This window comes from Apaloderma vittatum, unplaced genomic scaffold (assembly GCF_000703405.1).
Source record: "Apaloderma vittatum isolate BGI_N311 unplaced genomic scaffold, ASM70340v1 scaffold38146, whole genome shotgun sequence".
Classification (NCBI taxonomy): Eukaryota; Metazoa; Chordata; class Aves; order Trogoniformes; family Trogonidae; genus Apaloderma; species Apaloderma vittatum.
The window spans coordinates 1-19,272 of record NW_009724044.1 but is presented as its reverse complement, the minus strand read 5'-3'; the positions used below and the strand labels follow the sequence as shown (position 1 = coordinate 19,272).

The window sequence follows — 19,272 nt, the reverse complement described above, 5'->3', positions numbered from 1 at the left end:
AACTTGGACAGGGCCTGCTGGATGAATCCTTGGGGATTCCTTCATTTAGTGGTTTGATGTCATAAGTAACTTTACTGAAAAGGGGAAGCTGGAAAACCCATCCTAGATGTGTTGGGTTTTCCCAGGTTCTTTCCCAGGTGGGTGCGAGTGACTGAGATATCCCAGCACTGGCTTTATCTGCTTGGTAGAGGTGGCTCTTGCTGACTCCCACACATGGAGTTATAAGGCTGACCTTAAAGTCCAAAATCTTTCTCTGATTACCGAACTAGTCTATTGTTGTCCTGGAAAACCCCTGTAAAACTCTGCTGTGAACTGGTAACAGGAGAGTAAGGAGGCTGTTTCATCGCCTGAGCCCTTACCACTGGATTTAATTTAGAGGAGCTTGGCCCCTGGCTCGTTGCAGAGGTACTTGACAGCATGTAGTTCATATCCTAGTTCAGTTTATCGCAGAAAATCCTTGTCAGAAGCTTTCCCAGCTCCCTTCAGGGAGCGGTATTCCACTATGCTCTTACAATGCTACCGCTAAAGTCCCTTCCAACGCCCAATGTTCTGTGATTCTGTGTAATCATACCCCCTTACACCCTTTTCACCATTCCAGTCCCTTCTCCATGGGCAATGTATTCAGAGAATGGTGATGTATGGTGTGGTTTCTTTAGTATTCATAATTAAATACAGGACTTAAAATATATGGTGGAGAAGATGGTGAAAGTTGACTTGATTTTTGACATTTCTTTCAATGAGCAGTGCTGTTACTGTCAAATGGAATGTGGTAAATGACAAGTGTGCTCTTTCTAGCTGATGGGTAGATATTAAACCAAGAGGGAATTCCAGTCTCTGGAATTTAGTTTTCCTTTGAGGAACTTAAATACTAAGGGATTTAATTTTCCTGTGGGGAAGATGTACATGAGGGGCCTGTCTGTTCCCCACCATGCTCTTAGATGCTAATTGAATTCTCTCATTAACATTTTTTTTTTCCCTTTTTGTAACAGGATAGTGACCTCTCACCTCTGAGAACAGCATTTCTAGACCTACCGACAGCCTCTGCTACTCAGCCTTACCTTACGCAATGTCAGGTGAGCAGACAAAAATGGACACTTCACCTTCAAGTTGGGTCGCTGGTTCTTTCTTCAGCTGCATCTTAGTAAAGAAAGTCGTTCCTTCCAAGAGATGTTCTTTACATTAACACGTGCTGTCTGCTCAAACTGAGGTGGAAGAGACCGCCCCACTCTTTGTCCCCCAGCTGCCTTTTCACTCAGGGTGAACTTATTTCTTACTTCTACCCTGTGCTGAAGCCTGCAGAAGCTGCTTCAGGCACTGAACACAGGGGAGGAAGGAGGGTGAAATGTAATCTGCCTTCCCCGTTTGTCCTAAGTTTTGCCTGGTTCTCTTTTCCTCCCCAGACTTGCCCCAAAGTAGGTGTCTTGATTTTGGTCTGATTTTTGCTGTAGAATGTTAGCTCTAGGGCAGGCAAAAGGCTGAAGAATTACTGGAGTCCAACTGTGAGTTACTGAGATACAAACTTTACTAAAAGTAGGTCTCCTCCAGCACCTCAGTGGCCCCGTCTCCCTCCCTGTATTTTTGTGTACACCTGCCTTCCCAGTTCAACCGGTTATTTCGGAATATATAACACTGATGGAGACTGTAGTTAAAAGCCAAGTAGACCTTTTTGTCACAGTGGAAGGCCTGGGACGTACTTATGTGCTTCAACTGCAAAACTTGACATATGTTATTATTACAAACGAAGCTGATCAGTGAAGGAAGCTGCCCATGACTGGGAAGGTGCTTACCTTAAACACAAAAGACCATGATAATAGGCATGTATTCATTACTGCAGCTCTTTTTGCATGGTCTGACAACCTTGCAGGGCAGAACACAAGTGTCCCAACCCTTCTGCAGCAAAGGGAGCATCTCCTGGTGCTGGGCTCAGCGACTCTGTGGGAGGGATTTTCTTCTCCATTACAATTGTTTTTTGGTAATGGTTCCCCTGTCTTGGCACTGACCGCACAGCTTTTCCAAGCGGAAGGAGGATCACATGATGCTGTGGAACTGTTTCTCTTCCCTAAAAGTCTCTTTCTTAGAGGGAATTCTCTTTGGCCTTTCTGCTTCTTTTGCTTGCTGGTAAGGGACAAAACCATCTGAAATTACTTGCTTCCATGCGAAGTGGGAGCTGTCTCAATGTCTAGAGTGGCAGTAGTGACAAACTGCTGAGGGAGTCCTCCTCTATCGAGTGTGCATCTTCCACGGGAGTCCTTCCAGGTTTTCACTTCCATGTGTCAATCTCTTTCTGTTTAGGCCATCACACTCCATCTGCTGGGGGTCCCTTCTCGGCACTTACTCCCAGCATTTGGCCTCAGGAGATCCTGGCAAAATACACACAGGTACAGAGTGGAGCGGGGGGGGCTGTTCTCTGTCTGTGCACAGAAGTAAAAAGACCCTGGTGATTTCTGGTGGTCTCTGAAAGCCGCAAGGAAGAGGAGGGAGAGATGCACTCTTCCTCTGGTGGTTTGGTTGTGGATGCTTGTTTAGTACTTAAACTTTGCATGTTTTGTGGCTGCGTCCTGGCTCTTGCAAGAGGATCTTGCAGAGCACAAAGAAACTTTTGTCGATTATTGCCCTGCTGTTTTGCAACTATTGCTCCACTGTAAAAATGTTGACACCCTCAGGGAGCCTCTGTCACCGTCAAGCTGCTCTGGGTGGCTTGTGTGTGGCAGGAAATGTTGGCCTCAAGACTTGCCAGGTGGTCAGAGCAGGAAGGAAGGAAGCAGACGTGGAATTTTGTAACTTGCCTGCTTGTTTGCTGAAGGCAGCTGAGCCCAGCGAAAGAGATTAAAGTTTATTGTGGAGCTACGCAAGAGGCGCCGTTCTTGGGTGCTGCCTGGGTGCAATGTAAGACCCCACAGGAGGAGGTACCTGGGCTTGCAGGAAAGAAGAGCTATCTGTGGGTTTTCACTCCTTGAGAAAGTCTTGTTGTAACCTCCAGCGTATCTCCCCCAATGGCAACCATGAGTACTGATGTGGAAAGTCGAGATTTGAGTCATGGACCTTAATTTCCTTTGGCCTATAATTTGGGCAAGCACAGATTCCCAGGTTTGCCTGCTGTCTTTCAGAGAAAATCTGAGAGCAACAGGCTGGAACAATGCAGGGAGCTGAATTTGCAGTATGTGTGCAGAGGTGACAGAGGACTGCTGTATGTTAGAGATGCAGGCACACTTTAGCTGGTGTGTGTGGATTTCTTAGTCCATGAGGAGGGCTGCGTGCCCCTCCAGGGTGGAAGTTCTGATCTTGATATGATGGTGTGCTCATGCCCTGCTGGAAAAAAGGATTGCTGGAAAAATCTAGTGGGTATAAAGGCAAAGCTTTGCAACTGCAGTGGAGGAGTCTAAATGGGAATGGTATGCAACACCTCCCCAGGTGGGAGTTAAGGTGGGAAGTGTTGAAAATAAAAGGGCAAGGAGTCTAGTTGTTCAGGGGGCACAATGTGGACAGTGGTGGGATGGGGCAATATCCAGTTCCGTTGTTCAGTGATAAATCAGTGAAGTATCTGTTCTTCCTATTGTCTCCCAGAAAGAAGAATCCATCGAGCAGCCAGAGTTCCACTATGATGAATTTGGCTTCCGAATCGATAAGGAAGGTAAAACAAGTTCCATCCCTGCCCCTTCCGTTGCATCCTGCATCCAGCCTGCTTCCGAGTAGGGCAGCGTGATTTGGTGAGGTCTCATCTACCCACCCGTCAGCATCTTTCTGTATCCTACCATTGTAATCAAAAGCACTGATAGCGGGCAGGGGGGAACGTGCTGCGTGTTGAAAAGCTCGGCCAAGGTGAGCGGCAGCGACATGTTCTACCCATCCCAGCAGCTTGGCAAAGTGTGGGGCAAATTGTAGGGGCAGAACCCAGATCCTGTATTTTCTGCAAGATATAAAGACGGGAGACTAAACAGAAGTAGATGTGGAGAGCTCTTGCAGCTGTGCATTGAACTACAACAGCTGGCTGCCTTTGCAAAGAGGAAGAGAAAGGAGTGGGGGATGTAGAAATTGCTTTATGTGCTCTGAGATGTTTCCAGGGCTCAGGCTGTACAATGCAACAGTAGAAGTAGTTTGCTTGTGCGCGCTGAGGCACCTTGAGCCATAGAGGATCCTTTTTGAAGCAATGACCTGGAGATGAGGACAGGACATGGCCATTTTCTTCAGCCAGAACATCTGATAGACTTGTGCCTTATAAAATCAACAGAAAGATTTGGACTCTGTTGTCGGGATCTGTTACATGATGAAGGACAGAGCGCCTTACATCCAGCCTGTATTTGTGCTGAAGTATCTATTTTAGAAAGCCAGCCTCAGGTTTAAGGTGCTCTCTCACTGTGCTTTTGAAAGCATCCTTATGAAAGCTTTTTTTGGTGGATATCCCTAAAGTTAACATTTTGCACCTCATTACTTGCATGAGCATATAGCTTCTGCTTGCCACCTCTGAGGCTTGCTCTGCTTTTGTCAGCCTGATTTATAGATCCTTACAAAACCCAGCAGGATGGCTGCTGCCGGGATCTTGTTTAATTCAAGCCACACTCTGCTCTAAATCATGAATAAGTAGAGACTAGAAGCCTGCTGACATCTTCTTAGTTCTCAAGGCCCCAGTGTCTTTTACTTATGACCATAAAATTTGCTGCACGGAGAAGACGGTTAGAAACCAAACTTTGCCTTTCCACGCTCCAGCTGGAAGATGTGAATGTTTTTAATGTACTTTCTTCAGATGACCTTGCTACTCCCCACCCTGCCCTACATTTGTTCCCTCTCTCACTTGTCTCCCTTTCGTTCTCCTCCCTTTACTGAGGCAGATGGTGCCGAGCCAAACTCCAGCAAACTCCTGGGGGTCCCACTGACAGAGGAACCACAGCAGAGGCTCAAGTGGCAGGCTCACCTGGAATTCACACACAACCATGACGTGGGCGACCTCACCTGGGACAAAATTGAGGTCACCCTACCGCATTCAGACAAGCTGCGCTCCCTGGTGCTAGCCGGCATCCCTCACAGCATGAGGCCACAGGTGAGAGGGCTGCTGGTTCTGGGCTGGCTCTCCTGCCTGGAGTAAGAGGCAGTGGGGTAAGACAAGTTTCTCTTGGTTGAGAGGGTGCGAGATTACGGCTTTCTGTGTCTGCCTTCGTGACTCTTCTTAGCTCTGTTCACTCTGTTCCCCCAGCTATGGATGCGCCTCTCGGGGGCCCTGCAGAAGAAGAGGAATTCAGAGATGTCATATCGGGATATCGTGAAAAACAGCTCTAATGATGAAACCATTGCTGCCAAACAGGTAGAAAATACTGCCTAGTGCTGACAGGGCACATGGAGAATAGGGAGAGGGGCAGGATTTGCTGCATGAGGAGGAAGGGGTGTCTGCAGGGATGGCTGAGAGGACCTGTGCTAAAGCCTAATCCTGTTGGGCATATTTCTCCTTTGTTTTGTTGGAATAGCAGCTGTGTAGCTCCCCTCCTTTCCTAGGGAAATGGTTGGACCCGTGCTACCTGCAGGCTGAAAAACAGTGCTGCCATTGCATCTCAGCAAACATCCTGGCATTCACTGAGGGAAGTGAAGGGTGAGAGGCTGACAGGTGCACCTCTGTTGAGGTAGCGGCAGCTGCTTCTAGGGACCGTCTTTGTTCCCTCAAATACAAAATCTCTGAACACCAACGAGAGTGCTACAGGGTGTTTTCCCTTTTTCTCTGACATTCCCTTTTGTGGGAGGAGGCAAAAGAAACTGAGCTCTGCACATGTTAACCTCTCACTCTCAGAGGCTAGGTTTAGAACGATTGGAAGGAGGAACAACACTGCCCAAGGGAGATCTTTGGGCTGTTCACCTCCAAATCCTCTGTCACAGATGTGGCCAGTTTGTTGGTTTCTCTCCAGAACAGGTTCACTGGGAAGCCTTGCTTGAAATCCAAGCAGATTAAATTCCCACCTAGTATGCTTCCTGGTCTCAGTGGTGAAGCCTATGGCAAGGACTTCTTGGGAGTCTCCAGGTCACTGTCTGTCCTGGCATTTTCCCACATGTCAGTGAAGGCTGACCCCAGGTGCTTGGGCAGGGCCACCCTCTTCAGTGCTTAAGGACTTATGGGTGGGTGTGGAGAAGCAGGGTTTTCTGAGGCCTGGAGCTGTGGGGAAGTGCAGGGGGCAGAAGGCAATTGTTCACATGCTGCAAGCTGACTCTGTCCTTCTTAATGTCTGTCTGGCAGATTGAAAAGGACTTGCTCCGCACGATGCCTAGCAACGCCTGCTTCTCCAACATGAACAGTATCGGGGTGCCACGGCTACGCAGGATACTACGGGGACTTGCCTGGCTCTACCCAGAGATTGGATATTGCCAAGGCACTGGCATGGTAACCTGCCTTCGGAATGTCTTTATAACAAGGATCATTCCATCTGTGGTGGCTATGCTGGGGCAATAGATTTGAGGCAGGGCTGGCCAGAAACTATGGTCTCTAGATGAGCTGAAGGGAAATCACTTCTGCGTGGAATGTTTTTCCTAGGGAAGGGAGAGCACTACATGTCCAAAGGTGTGGAAGAATTCATTCCATCTGTTGGGGAGGGACAGACATTACACTGAGGAGAAATCACTTCAGTGGGAAACTGCAGGAGACCTGCTGTGGAGGAAGGAAGATGTTGGTCACCTAGATACTGGTCCATCCCTCCGTGTGAGGAGGTGGGGAAAGAGGTCTGCTCCTCATAGGACATGGAGTTCTTCTTCCTTCAAAACCCTAGGTGGCTGCCTCTCTGCTGCTCTTCTTGGAGGAGGAAGATGCTTTCTGGATGATGTGTGCTATCATTGAGGAACTAGTTCCTGCCTCTTACTTCAGCACCACCCTGATGGGCGTGCAGACTGACCAGCGTGTCCTGCGACAGCTCATCGTGCAGTACTTGCCTCGCCTTGACAAGCTGCTCCAGGAGCACGACATCGGTAAAAGTGTGCACTAGAAACCATTGCTTTTCTTGCTAGGGTGACATGCAGATAAGAAAAAAAATACTGTTCTAGTTCCACAAAGGGAGAGCAGCAGGGCTAGGAGAAAACCTCCTAGCCCTGGAGGCAGTGCATGGTCTTTGAGCTGGGAGGAGAGCGTGTAGGAGAGTCTGTCTTCACTGGTTGGCTGACTTCCCGCGTCATGTTTCCTTTCTATGTCTTTATTCACAGAGCTCTCCTTGATCACCTTGCACTGGTTCCTCACCTCTTTTGCTAGTGTTGTCCACATCAAGCTGCTGCTACGTATTTGGGACCTCTTCTTCTACCAGGGCTCTCTGGTGCTGTTCCAGCTCACTTTGGGCATGCTCAGTATGAAGGTAATTCTCACCTCTTCTTCTTGTTTTATAGTACTTTGCTGTTTAATTCTGAGTTTAGGAGCAAGAAGATTTTGTCTGAACTTCCTGTGTGTGGTTTGGAAATGTGCTTGGGAGGACAGCCTCTCACCTTCCTTGGAACTAGGAGCTGTGAAGTACTTCCAGGGCACTTCACAGAATTCAGGGATTGCCATTTCCCCTCCCCTCCTCGTTTGTTCTTTTGTAATTAAAGCCCATCAGCTGCCGCCCTCCGTTCAGTGTAGATCCTAACCTGAGGGTCCACCTTACCTACACCAAGATACTTCTTGATGTTGCACCATCTCTGAGCAGAGGTAGAAAGCTGAAATTGTGATTGTCTGGGAAGCTTTTGATGGCACTGTTGAAAGCTCCAAGAGATTATTATTGTCCTGACTGCATTTGATATGGCTGGCTGACATTTAACCGCCTGATCTTTTCCTTTTTATGAGAAAAATAATTTTGTGTTTCAGCTTGCTGTGTGAACAGCAGGGGTGAGCCTGCTGGGAGCACAGTTTGACATGGTAGATGCTCTACGCTGTGTGAGATTGAGCAGCTTCTATTCTCTTATCCCCAGTAAGATCCCTGCTGTGCCTAGTCCTAGTGGTGGGTGCAGAATAGCTTCTGTGTTCTTTTTTTGTGGATTTGTTTTCATTTCAGTGATGAATGTCATGATTCAAAGACTTGCCAGCTATAATTGTGAGGGGAGGTCTCAGTGCAGTAGAGCAGCAAAAGATGCTGCTCCCCTCCCAAATGTAGCTTGGTAAGTTTTTTATGGAATTGTATAGTCGTGCCTGCCCAGGCTGTGCACTGAGTGTAAAATTGCATCTAGCAGCCCCAGGAGCGTAGTTCTTGTGCTCGATATTCCGTGTGGCAAAACGAACTACGTCGTTGCAGGAGGACGAGCTAATCCAGTCTGAGAACTCTGCCTCGATCTTCAACACGCTCTCGGACATTCCGAGTCAGATTGAAGATGCCGACGTGTTGCTGCGGGAGGCCATGCGCGTGGCCGGCTCGCTGACAGATGTGGCAGTGGAGACCCAACGTCGCAAACACTTGGCCTACCTCATCGCTGACCAAGGGCAGCTGCTCAACTCCAGCACCACTGTCAACAATTTATCCAAAGTGAGTGCACAGAGTCCCATCTGCCTCGGCTGTTCCTTTTTTTACCGTTCCCTTACGTTTTCCCTCCCGATTGCTCCTTGTGAGCCTGAGGTCCTCCTATCTGAGAGGGTTTTGGCTCCAGGATGACTGTGTCATCCGGTGGAGAAAATGTAATAGGAAGTGAGGGGGAGGTCTGTGCTAATGAAGTGCTGCCAGATCTGTCCTGCCTGATAAATCCCCAGGTGAAAGCGATATTGACGTTGATTGTAATTATCATTAATGAGGGTTATGATGGAAAGTGATTCATTTTATTAATGGAAACTGAAAGAAATAACATGCCTTTGCCAGAATTTGTTTGCAGCACAGAGTAGGAACTAGTTAATCTGTTAGTAAGAAACTGATACACTGAAATAAGTCTGGAAGGTAGAGTTGGAGAACAGCAGCAGCCTTTGAATTCAGAAGCCGAAATAAAAATGCATTTGTGTTTAGTCTTGGACAGCAGTCTGTAGCTGCAAATGTAGTAGGCCCTGTTTGTCAAGCCTATGTGGAAGATACATTCTTGATGCTTCATCTGTGTGCTTATCAACAGACACTCCTGCAGTTCTAAAATGTAATAGGCATCCACATAGAAATTTTTATATAATTATGTGTAGAACTGCTTCTGCAAATGGGTAGAATTAGAACTAAAATTACTCACTCAAATCACGGCTGATTCCTGAACTTCAGTTATGCTTTCGTAATAATGGAGCTATAAATAACCTGTTGCACATGGAGCAGATCAAGCGGTAGAGCTGATTCATTGCATTAGAACTGGAACAACTTCAGCCTAAAATTGCCAGTTCACTTGCCTGCCTCTTCCAGTGGTTGCTGTCAGGACCCCTTTCGCAGAGCTGACCCCTGTGGAGGATTGTTTTATTTTTTTTCTGAAATCTGGCCTAATGTGCACACAACTTCATTCTCTCTCTTCCCCCTCCCTCAGATTGTGCGGCGCAGGACTCAGCGCAGGAAATCTGGCATCACCTCTCTGCTTTTCGGTAAGGACAGTCCTGTGCCTTCCACGTGATGTTGATGGATGTGGCAGCCTAGGAGGGAAGGAAGGGAGCAGAATAGGGAAATACTGGGACAGAGGAAGAGGGGAGAAAGGAGCCAGGGCTGAAAGATGAGAGGGAAGAAATGCAGTTTGTTTCAGTCTGGCCACTGAAAGTGATTTTTAGGTCAAATGGTGACTAACAGCAGGCTGCAGCTCAGCCTAGCTGTAATGTCTTTCTTACACTGACTAACAGGTCAAACACATTTTCTGACAGATGATACACAGTCCACAGGCTGGATGTTGTACTCTCCTGATCTTACTCTGCTCGGTTCAGATATTCCTAAAGATCTGAGACACGGCAGGGTGGTCCAGTGTGACACTCACGAAAATTTATAAAGGCGAACATCGCTGACCTTCCCCATTGCTTACTATGAGAGTTCTATGTTGTGAACACCTTTGAGTCTTCATTTCCCTTGCTTATGTGTGAAACCAGTGTATGTCCAGAATGCGCACAGCTAGAATAGGTTTTGCGTGGGTTTAACAATAACTTGCTTCTGTGACTCCGTAATAGTCCTTTTTACCGTAAGGCTCACTGTCATCACCTTCCTTGCAACTCGTGAGCTTTCTTGAAATTGCCACATCCCACCACAGAGAATGTTTTTTCCAGAGGAAGACAGTGTACTGAATTTACAGGATTGAAATAGTGTTCTTGTTGTGGTTGAAATAGCCTGAATAAATCTAAAATTGGGTTTTATTGGTCTTTTCAGAGAAGAGCTTTTCTGATGTTCTCGTGGAAGCTGATTATATTGTCACAGGCTTGCTACATGCATGTGTGGCATTACATATAAAAGTTAAGGTAGAAGGCCAATGAAGCTGTAAAGTGAAGCATGCGGAAGTGAAGAAATGCAGGAAAGTTACTTGTGCAATCTGAACTTTAACTTCTTGTATGTAATGTTATCATACAGTCAGTGGAGACTGTAGTAGAACTGGCAGGGAATTTGGCTGCCAAATGCATCTTTCTTGGGAAGTCTTCTGACCAATTTGGAGTAGCTTTCTGAAAATGATAGCGAGTTACACCCACACACAAAGATAAATTTTATGTTCAAGCTTCAAAATGTATCAGTGGTAGAGCTGAGATGATTAATAGTGTTTTCTCATCTAAATCGAGGTTCTGTACAGTAACTGGCATAGCTTTTTACCTAATATTCATAGTAATTAAAACACTTGTTAAAACAGAAAAGTTATCACCCTACGGCAGATGACCAGAGTGGAGAACTTCAGCCCAAGTCAGGGGAAGGAAAGCTTGGGTGTGATAAGTTCACCTTGTACTGGGAACTGTCAAACAAATCATCAAGACTGCTGCCTGTGGTAGTTATTTTGTAGAGCTGGTACATAGCCCTTGTCTGGGTGGGAGTACGAACTTAGCCAGAACTTAGTTCTTCCTTAGAGCGAACCTAGATTTAGTAGTGACTTGGACAGGAGTCGTAGAATCACAGGAGCGCTCTTTGGGAGGGTCTTTAGGCGTCTGCTCTCTGACCTCTTCTGCCACACTAGTGTTCATGGTAGATCAGATCGGCCAGGCCTTTCTCAAGCTGAGATTCAAAGAGTTGAAGCAGATTCCTCACGAAGGAACAGAAAGAAGGAACGGTGAGCAGCAGTGTGGTTCGAGAACAAGATGTACTTGTCGCCCTTTTCCTGTTGGATGGGCATTGCAGCACGGAGGTGCAGGAGAGCAAGTCCTCCTCTGCGCAGCTGTGCAGCTGCTCAGCGTGTGCAGGCTCGAAACAGGGTCTCCTTGCGTGTGGCCGATCCCACACTGGTTTCCTGTTTTGGAAACCTACGTGCAGGTGTGTCGGGCAGGGTGAGGTGAATCTGGTGGAAACCCCGGTTGCTTTCCCCTGTATCGTGTGTATTCCAAGGTGGGAGGATGTGGAACTTGCTTCTTCTGCTCCTGTTTGGGTGGGATTGATCCGAGCACCGAAGGGGGAGCGCGATGTTTTGGCCGGAAGGGACCGAATGATGACGGAAAGAATCGGTGAACGATGGCAGCCCGCAGAGCTAAGCGTGGCTGTGGTTTCTTCTTTAGTCATGTTCTGGTTTAGCAACATGAATTTTCAGGGAATCCCGGCCGTCTGCATGATCTTCGTGTCTCTGAATCTGTAGTGAGGCTTCTCACATGCTCTATTTCCTAGCCCTGGCCACTGAGGAGGTGGTTTTATTAGTTTTCATTGCTTGGAATGGGAGTAAGTATGTGCTACATTTTATTTGTACTCTAGAAGCAAAATTCAGTTTTCTCTTAAGCTCCATGCTTCTTATTCTCTCCTCATTTAATTTAGCAAAAAGAAAAGAATTATAAAAAATAATTTAAAATCTAATTTTGTGATTCTATTTATGGTCTTAAAGTTTTCATTTTAATTAAGATCACTTATGGTTAAAAGATACTGTTAATCACTTTTCAAGAAGTGCATAGCTGTTGCGGCAGCTGTGTAGCTCGGGCTTGGTTTCTGTAATGCTGTTAGAAGATAAGCAGAGTAGTAATTTCCTAGCCAGTGATTTACTTGGATCTTGCATAAAAGCTGTATTTTTATAAAAATTGGAGTTCAGTGAAAAAAACATTGTTTTGAATGTTGATTTTGTTAATCAAGCTACCACATCTTCAATGTATTATGGAGAGCAAAAACAGATGTGTGAAAATACACTTTGAATTTAAAACAAACTGATTTTATTTTTTTTTTTAGAAAAAGAAGCAAATTGCTTATTGTTTCCAAATATTATGTACCCAATTTTTAAAGCATTCAGATCCATCCCATTGGGTATCTTCCTGCACAAATTAATAGAGATAGGCCATCAAACCTCCTGGGGGAAGTAATGAGAGTGGAAAGAGGCTTTGGTAACTTTTATTTTGTACCTACGACCATCTCTATATGCCCCAAACCTTTGAAATCTGGCTCTTAGGAAGGTCGAGGCCTTAAGTAGATGGTGGCATTTCTTTTTGTGGTTCTGATTTCTAGACTGTCACGGCCAAGGGGGCTGTCTGGGCTTTTCAGGACTCAGTGAGGAATATGCTCTCAGCCTGTGAGGTATGCGAAAATCAGAAGTAGTTCAACCAAAAGATGTTCCAGTTTCCAGAGAATTTCAGTTGAAGAGAAGTTCCCTAGTTTTGTGTCCCTCCATTCACCTGACTATATACTGCGTCGACAGGTCTCTAAAGCAGTGCCTAGGAACTTGGTATATTGAATTGCCCAGGCAGATCAAAGATGACATCTTCCATTTCTGTACGTGGTCTGAAACACCAGCTCCTTAAAACTGGAGACGGTCAAATTAGTTTTGGCTAGTTGAATAGGCTGGCAGGGAGTACCTGCCTTGGCAAAGGCACTTCTCATGTCAAGCTTTTTTGACTTCTGCAGAATCAATAATTTCTAATATTAACAACAACAACAAAAAAGCCCTTGTTTTCCTTTCCTTGCTTTCTCTCTGGCTGTGTGGGCTCCCCCAGGGGATGACGATCTGGAGGCGCTGAAAGCCAAGAACATCAAGCAGACGGAGCTGGTGGCTGACCTGCGTGAGGCCATTCTGCAAGTGGCCCGGCACTTCCAGTGTGTGGATCCCAAGAACTGCAGCATTGTGAGTGGGAACAGCTGGATCTGCTCTCCGCTGAGCTCCAGGCATGAGTTTTGAGTGTCCACCAGAGGACAGGGCTGTTCAGATGCTCCTGGAGTGTGGGCTCAAGGAAGAACACTCCAGGTGTAATGGGTAGAGGATGAGGGTTGCTCGACCCATCCCTAGCAGAGAGGGGGGATGTGCTGGGAGGTTATCTGCCTGCTAGGAGCAGGAGAGGGTTTGGGAATGGGGCATGCAAGCTTTGGCAGATTAGCTTGGAGTCATCCATTGCTTTTCGTTCCTCTTCGCTCTTCATCCACATGTGTGCTAGGATCTGACTCCAGACTACAGCATGGAGAGCCACCAGCGGGACCATGAGAACTATGTGGCGTGTTCCCGCAACCGACGGCGGCGAGCCAAGGCACTGCTGGACTTCGAGCGCCACGATGATGATGAGCTGGGTTTCCGCAAGAATGACATCATTACGGTGCGTCAACCTATGAGATGGATCCAGACAAGACCGTGCAGACCCAGCTTGTTTGGGACACTGCACTGCCTCTTCTGCGGGGAAAGAAGGGAGGGCATCAGCTCAGAGCCCAGCTAAGAGTCCAAGGGAAGTAGCTGGTGTTTCTAGGGGCTGCCTGGGGATGAGGCAGCGTGTTCCTGTGAGCGCAGTCTTGTGGGTCGTTCTTAATGCGACCGTCAGATCCCTTTCCTGGCTGCCATACAGCTGAGCAAACAGCTGAGCAAAAGATGATTTGATCCAACCTGGACCCCAGTTTAACACATGCACTGAGCTGTGGTAAGACTGTAGAAGCATTCGTTTGCGTTTTAGCTTTGGGCGTCCCATCTGGGACTGGGGAGAACAGGGGTAGTGTTGTGTTTGCAGTAGCTTTTTGTCCTTGAAGGCCCTGGGACCGTGTGAGAAGAGAACAGCTGAGGCAAAACGGTTGAGAAGAAAGCAGTTCCTCATTGCACACACACAGCTAGGCAGCTGTAGCCCTCCTGGCACTGCACTCTCTTCAACCAGTGTTTTCCATTCCCTGTTTTTCAGATCATTTCCCAGAAGGATGAGCACTGTTGGGTGGGGGAGCTGAACGGACTGAGAGGTGAGAGCAAGATGAGTTGCGCAGGGGAGAGTGGGGCCACCTGCGGAGCATCCATTTGTCATCCACAGCAGCTGCTCTGGGACATTTGCAGCAAAGTCTCTGTCAGTTACCTGGAGCATCTGCCAGGCACAAGGGACATATTAGAGCAGTGGTGCAGCTGCTTGGTTACTTCTTGCAAACCTCAAGTTCCAGTTCCATCCTCCTGGCACAGGGTGGTTGGTTGCATGTCACCTCTGCTGCTTGTGGGGAGTGTCCTGTAGTTGGCTTCCTCTTGCAGTTGCCTTAATTCTTGTGATTTTGAGGCTGCTTACATCCTTCTTTTGTGTTTGGACCCCATGAAGTCTGGTATATACTCAGCTTCCACTAGGCTCTGGTCTTGTCTGTGTAAGAATTTCTCAATGTCAGGCTCATCATCTTGTTATCCACTCTTTGTAGGTTGGTTTCCTGCAAAGTTTGTGGAGATTTTGGATGAACGGAGTAAAGAGGTAATTAAAAAAACCCACAATGACAACAACAAACAACATAAAAAAAAAGTCATGTCATAACTGAAAAAACATAGTTGGAAAGAGACACCTATTTCCCTCCTTAAGTCTGTTTGCTCTCTCTATCGAGCATTCCTCGTGCTGACCAAGTGGAGCCCTAGGGGGCTGCAGGAGGTGGCTGAGTGTGATGCCCATCTTGCAAGGACCCTAGAGGTGAACCTCGGGAAAGCTGACCAAGCAGCAGGCAGGTGCACAGGAGGATCCTGTGAGCGGTGTTCCTGCCTGTGTGCTCTTCCTCCTTTGAGGCTGTGCCCATGGATACAGCTCTTGCTTTGCGGTCACCACCATCGATTCTATCTAGAGCAAACACCTCAATATGGCCCCAAGGCTGGGTAGGAGACAAATGTCATCAGCTGTTGGCCTAGGCAGTGTGCAGGGGAAGGGGAGAAGGACCTATTCTCCCTCATCCTCAGCATCTGGAACGTGAAGAAGGGCTGAAAGGCTGACCTGAGACCCCCAGAAGTAGCCCCTGGAGAGGTGTCACTATAGACACCTCACTTGCTTCCTCACCCCCTTCTCAGGGCTGGTTCCTTAAGTGCAGATCACCTGTCTGTGTATAAACATGCCCTGCACTGCTGAGCAGTTCTCCTGACTGTGGAAACATGAGAGGATCCCACTTTCCTAATTTTGGAATATCCTTCATGTTAACGGTGTGTCAGGGTGATACCTCAGAGTGGTGTATCAGCAGACCTGGGAATTACCTACCCCTGTTTGCCTTGACGTTTAGTAGCTCCTGGGCAGCACCAAGACACAAAGGTCCTGGTATCCCGGGGGACTAGCGCTGAACCTGATGCTTTATGCAAAAGCCAGGTGGGCATCTGGCAGTGGAAGAGGTGTGTGTGCAGAGAAGGTGTAGGCGAGTGGATCACCTCCATTCCCTGCGCCCTCACCGTTAACGCTGAGAGCTGGCTCTTTGTGTTCCTCAGTACTCCATCGCTGGAGATGACTCGGTCACGGAAGGGGTGACGGACTTGGTGAGAGGGACGCTGTGTCCAGCCTTGAAGTCCATATTTGAACACGGATTGAAGAAGCCGTCTCTGCTGGGAGGAGCCTGCCATCCCTGGCTGTTCATTGAAGAGGTGAGATGTCTCCCTTTGCTTCGCAGGGCTGCGTTGCTGGAAGGATGTGGTGAGTGAGCTGTAGGGCAGAGTGTACTCACTGTCCCTCTGCCTTACCAGGCTGCAAGCCGGGAAGTGGAACGGGACTTTGACTCTGTGTATTCCCGCCTTGTGCTCTGCAAGACTTACAGGTAAGGCTGCCCTATTCACACAAAGTGGCTGGGTCTGTGCCCTGCCCCCTGCATGTTCATCAAATTGCTGCTGCTCCGCACCGTGGGAAGGGTCATAGTCTGCCCCATCCTCCTGCTGGTGGGGTGTCAGTGAGCTGCTGTGCTCGCGCTAGCTTGGCTCTGGCAGCAGCTCCTGCCCCCATCCTTGGGCTTCTGTGTTTGCTTCTGGGGCTGTATCCTGCTCCCTCCTGGCTGCAGCAGCAGCAAGAGAGCAGTTGGGGATGTGGAGGGGAAAAGGCCTGTGTGTGTCCAGGGTGGTTCCAGAGCTGGCTAGATGTCTGCTGTGATCTTTACAGGCTCGATGAAGATGGCAAAGTCCTCACACCAGAGGAGCTGCTTTACCGGGTGAGTGCTGCCCCACCTCCAGCCCAGCCAGAGCCCAGCTCCTAATGCAGGGAATTTTACCATGAAGGCTGCTGGAGGGTGATGCCCATCTCTAGGGAGATGCTCAGGGGTCTCCCAGACCTTGGCAAAGGCAGAAGGTCAAGCCATCGGGCAGGCTTGGCCTCTCTGATGCTGGCAGGAGGCACTGGGTGAGGGTGGGGAGCTCTGGGAAGGGCAGCATTTGGCCGTGTTGCTGAAACGGCTGCCCAAGCCCAGCCTGAGGCTGAGCTAAGGTGGCAGCAGCGACATCTTTGTTCCCTGCAGGCGGTTCAGGCAGTGAACAAGACACACGATGATGCGCACGCACAGATGGACGTGAAGCTTCGCTCCCTTATCTGCGTTGGACTCAAGTGAGTCATCTGGGCCTGATACCCTTGGTATTGTGGTGCAGGGAGCTCGGGAGGAGGCAGAGCAGGGTCAGGGCAGTGGTTGTTTCAGTCTACCTTAGGCCCAGAGTCTTTTTCCTCTCTCACTGCAGCCACTGAGTGAGACCTGCTCCTTTCTTGTTTGTTGTGCTGGCCTGGCTCCTGGCTGGAAGAAGTAGCTCTCATTGCATGAAGTGGCTCACACAAGTTTACTGGTTATCCCAGACCAAGGGCTGGGGTCAAGGCTTGGGCTGAAAATAGGCTGTCCCAAAGGGATGGGGCTTCTTTCCCTGGCTTCAGCCGAGTAACATGCCTCTGCCCCATCACTGCAGTGAGCAGGTGCTGCATTTGTGGCTGGAGGTGCTGTGCTCAAGCCTGCAGACCGTGGAGAAATGGTTCCATCCCTGGTCATTCCTGCGCAGTCCCGGCTGGGTGCAGATCAAGTGTGAGCTGAGGTGAGTGTTCCAATGGGCCTCGCCAGGGTCTGGAATAGATTTCCTCCTCTGCAGGAGGTGGCCCTTGCTGTGGCTGGCTCTGGGCCCTCTCCATTGAGCAGCAGCGCAGGCTGCCCAGACATCCCCACTGCAGAGATTTCCTCCTGTGTGCTGAGGCAGCAGCAACTGTCTAGACAGTTTAGTGCGATGCTCCGTGCCTGCCTGATCAAGAGCAGAGCTTGGTTTCTGGGGAGTTGTCGTGACAAGCAGGCAGCCTCTGCCTGCCAGCAACCTCCTACTGTGCCCTGCACCTATGCTGATGGAGAGACTTTTTTCCACCCTGCTGCTCTCCCAGTGAGGGAGTGATGTCAGAGGCTCAGCGTGGCTTGAGTGCCTGAGCTCGCACAAAGCACATCCCTTGGAGCTCAGGGCACGCATCCACGCTGCGTGCTCCTGGCCCTCCTGCACTCGGCAAAGGCACGTGCAGCCCCTGCCAGGCACAGAGCAAACACCCTGCTGCTGCCGCTGCTCCAGCCCTGCTCCTGCCACCGTCTTGCAGGAACTGTTTTTTGTCCATGCTTCTTATTGTCCTGGCTTTTTTGCCTCTTGCCCCAGTGGGAAAGCTTGTAGCTGGGAGCAGGCCTGTACGTACACAACTCGGGGTGCCCTGTTTTTCTTGTGCTGCTGCTGAGCGAGTGCAAGTCCTCTCCCCTTTGTGCTGTGGTGTCCAGGGGCTGCTTTCTTGGAGCCTGGGGCAGCACAAATCCAGCACAGCGAAAGGACCATGGTTCATGGCTGGGCCCAGGTTTGTGTGGAGCAGGAACAGAGACCATATTTCTCCCAGACAGCTTCCCGTGGAGGGCCTCAGGACCTCACTGCTGCAGGAGGTGGAGGAGACCCTCACACAGAAGCTTCTCCAGAGGCTGAAGGACTGACAAACTTCTTGCCAAGAGTTCTAAGTTGTTTATCTCTGTCGAGGGTCGAGGCAGTGCCTTACAGCCCCTGCTTAGAGCTGGGTCTGGTGTGGTAGCTCTGCATGCCATCCCTATGGCTGCATGGGGGTCCAGACACTTCTCTTACTTCAGGAGGAGAATATGGAGTGCAGAAGCTCTGAGGTGCTACTGGCAGAGATCTGCGTTCTGGAGAAGAACCTGCAGCCCCCCTTGCCAGCTGTGTGCCCTTCTCTGCCATGTGTCTGCTCGGCTGCCGGTGCCTCCCTGTGCTGCAGTGTCAGGCTCTGTAGGGGTTGCACTTGAGTCGTATCTTCCAACATTCTTTTTCCAGCCTGGTCCTGGCAGGATGTGAAACCCAAAGAGGAGGGGGAAACGGGGGATGAATGGCTGGGAGTGCCCTTTCAACACCAACAAACAAGGAGTTCCATCCTTGTAAGCTTAGTGGCATGCTGAGGCAAGCCGAGGAGCCGGTGCAGTTTTATGCCTGGAGGCAGCAATTGTGGGCACAGGCTGGGAGTGTGGTGTTGGTGTGGGTGTGTTACCATCGCTCTCTTCCATTGCAGAGTCCTCTGCAAATTTGCCTTCAGCCTCTCTCAGGACTGGGAGCTGCCAATAAAGAGGGAGGTGAGTAGGTGCTGTCTCTCATTCTGTTCCTCAGCCAGGGGCTTTGCTTACCTTCTCCCTCTCTTAGCTTTGCGCTCCAAGCCCATCCTTCGTCTCCTCTTCAGCCAGCACCAGAGGCTGTGGATGGGGCTGCTGTCCCTGCCGGGGCTGTGGGACAGCACTGGCAGAGGGTACTGCCTGCTCCTGCCCAGCTGGGACAGAGGGAAAGGGCAGGCTCCTCATGCCTGCCTGCTCTCCAAACCGCAGGGCCTCTCCCTGTTTCAGCTGTGCAGAGGTGGGAAGTGCAGGAGGCTGTGCTGTCTGGGTGCCGGAGACCTCAGTGTGCTGGGGCTCTGCCCACAGACACAACCTCCCCTTTTCTGGGCGCGGTGTGCTGACCCGGGTCTCTGTGTCATCCTGCAGGAGAAGGAGAAGAAGCCACTGAAGGAAGGCGTGCAGGACATGCTCGTGAAGCACCATCTCTTCAGCTGGGACATAGATGGCTGACCCCCACCCCACCCCGTCCTGGGGAGCC

General features: G+C 49.4%; 1 protein-coding gene across 1 annotated transcript; it reads left to right on the top strand.

Annotated features, from left to right (window-relative positions):
* The first annotated feature begins 984 nt into the window (after positions 1–984).
* Positions 985–19,244, top strand: SGSM3 (small G protein signaling modulator 3). The gene is made up of 21 exons (XM_009872335.1): positions 985–1,073; positions 2,293–2,378; positions 3,565–3,631; positions 4,827–5,035; positions 5,189–5,296; positions 6,215–6,358; positions 6,741–6,936; positions 7,168–7,313; positions 8,223–8,450; positions 9,409–9,463; positions 12,956–13,083; positions 13,391–13,546; positions 14,114–14,168; positions 14,604–14,653; positions 15,637–15,789; positions 15,889–15,959; positions 16,295–16,343; positions 16,647–16,732; positions 17,080–17,202; positions 18,698–18,758; positions 19,167–19,244. Exons 1-21 carry the CDS (start codon positions 1,067–1,069, stop codon positions 19,242–19,244), a joined length of 2,256 nt encoding a protein of 751 aa, XP_009870637.1. The 5' UTR covers positions 985–1,066.
* The last annotated feature ends 28 nt before the right edge of the window (positions 19,245–19,272 follow it).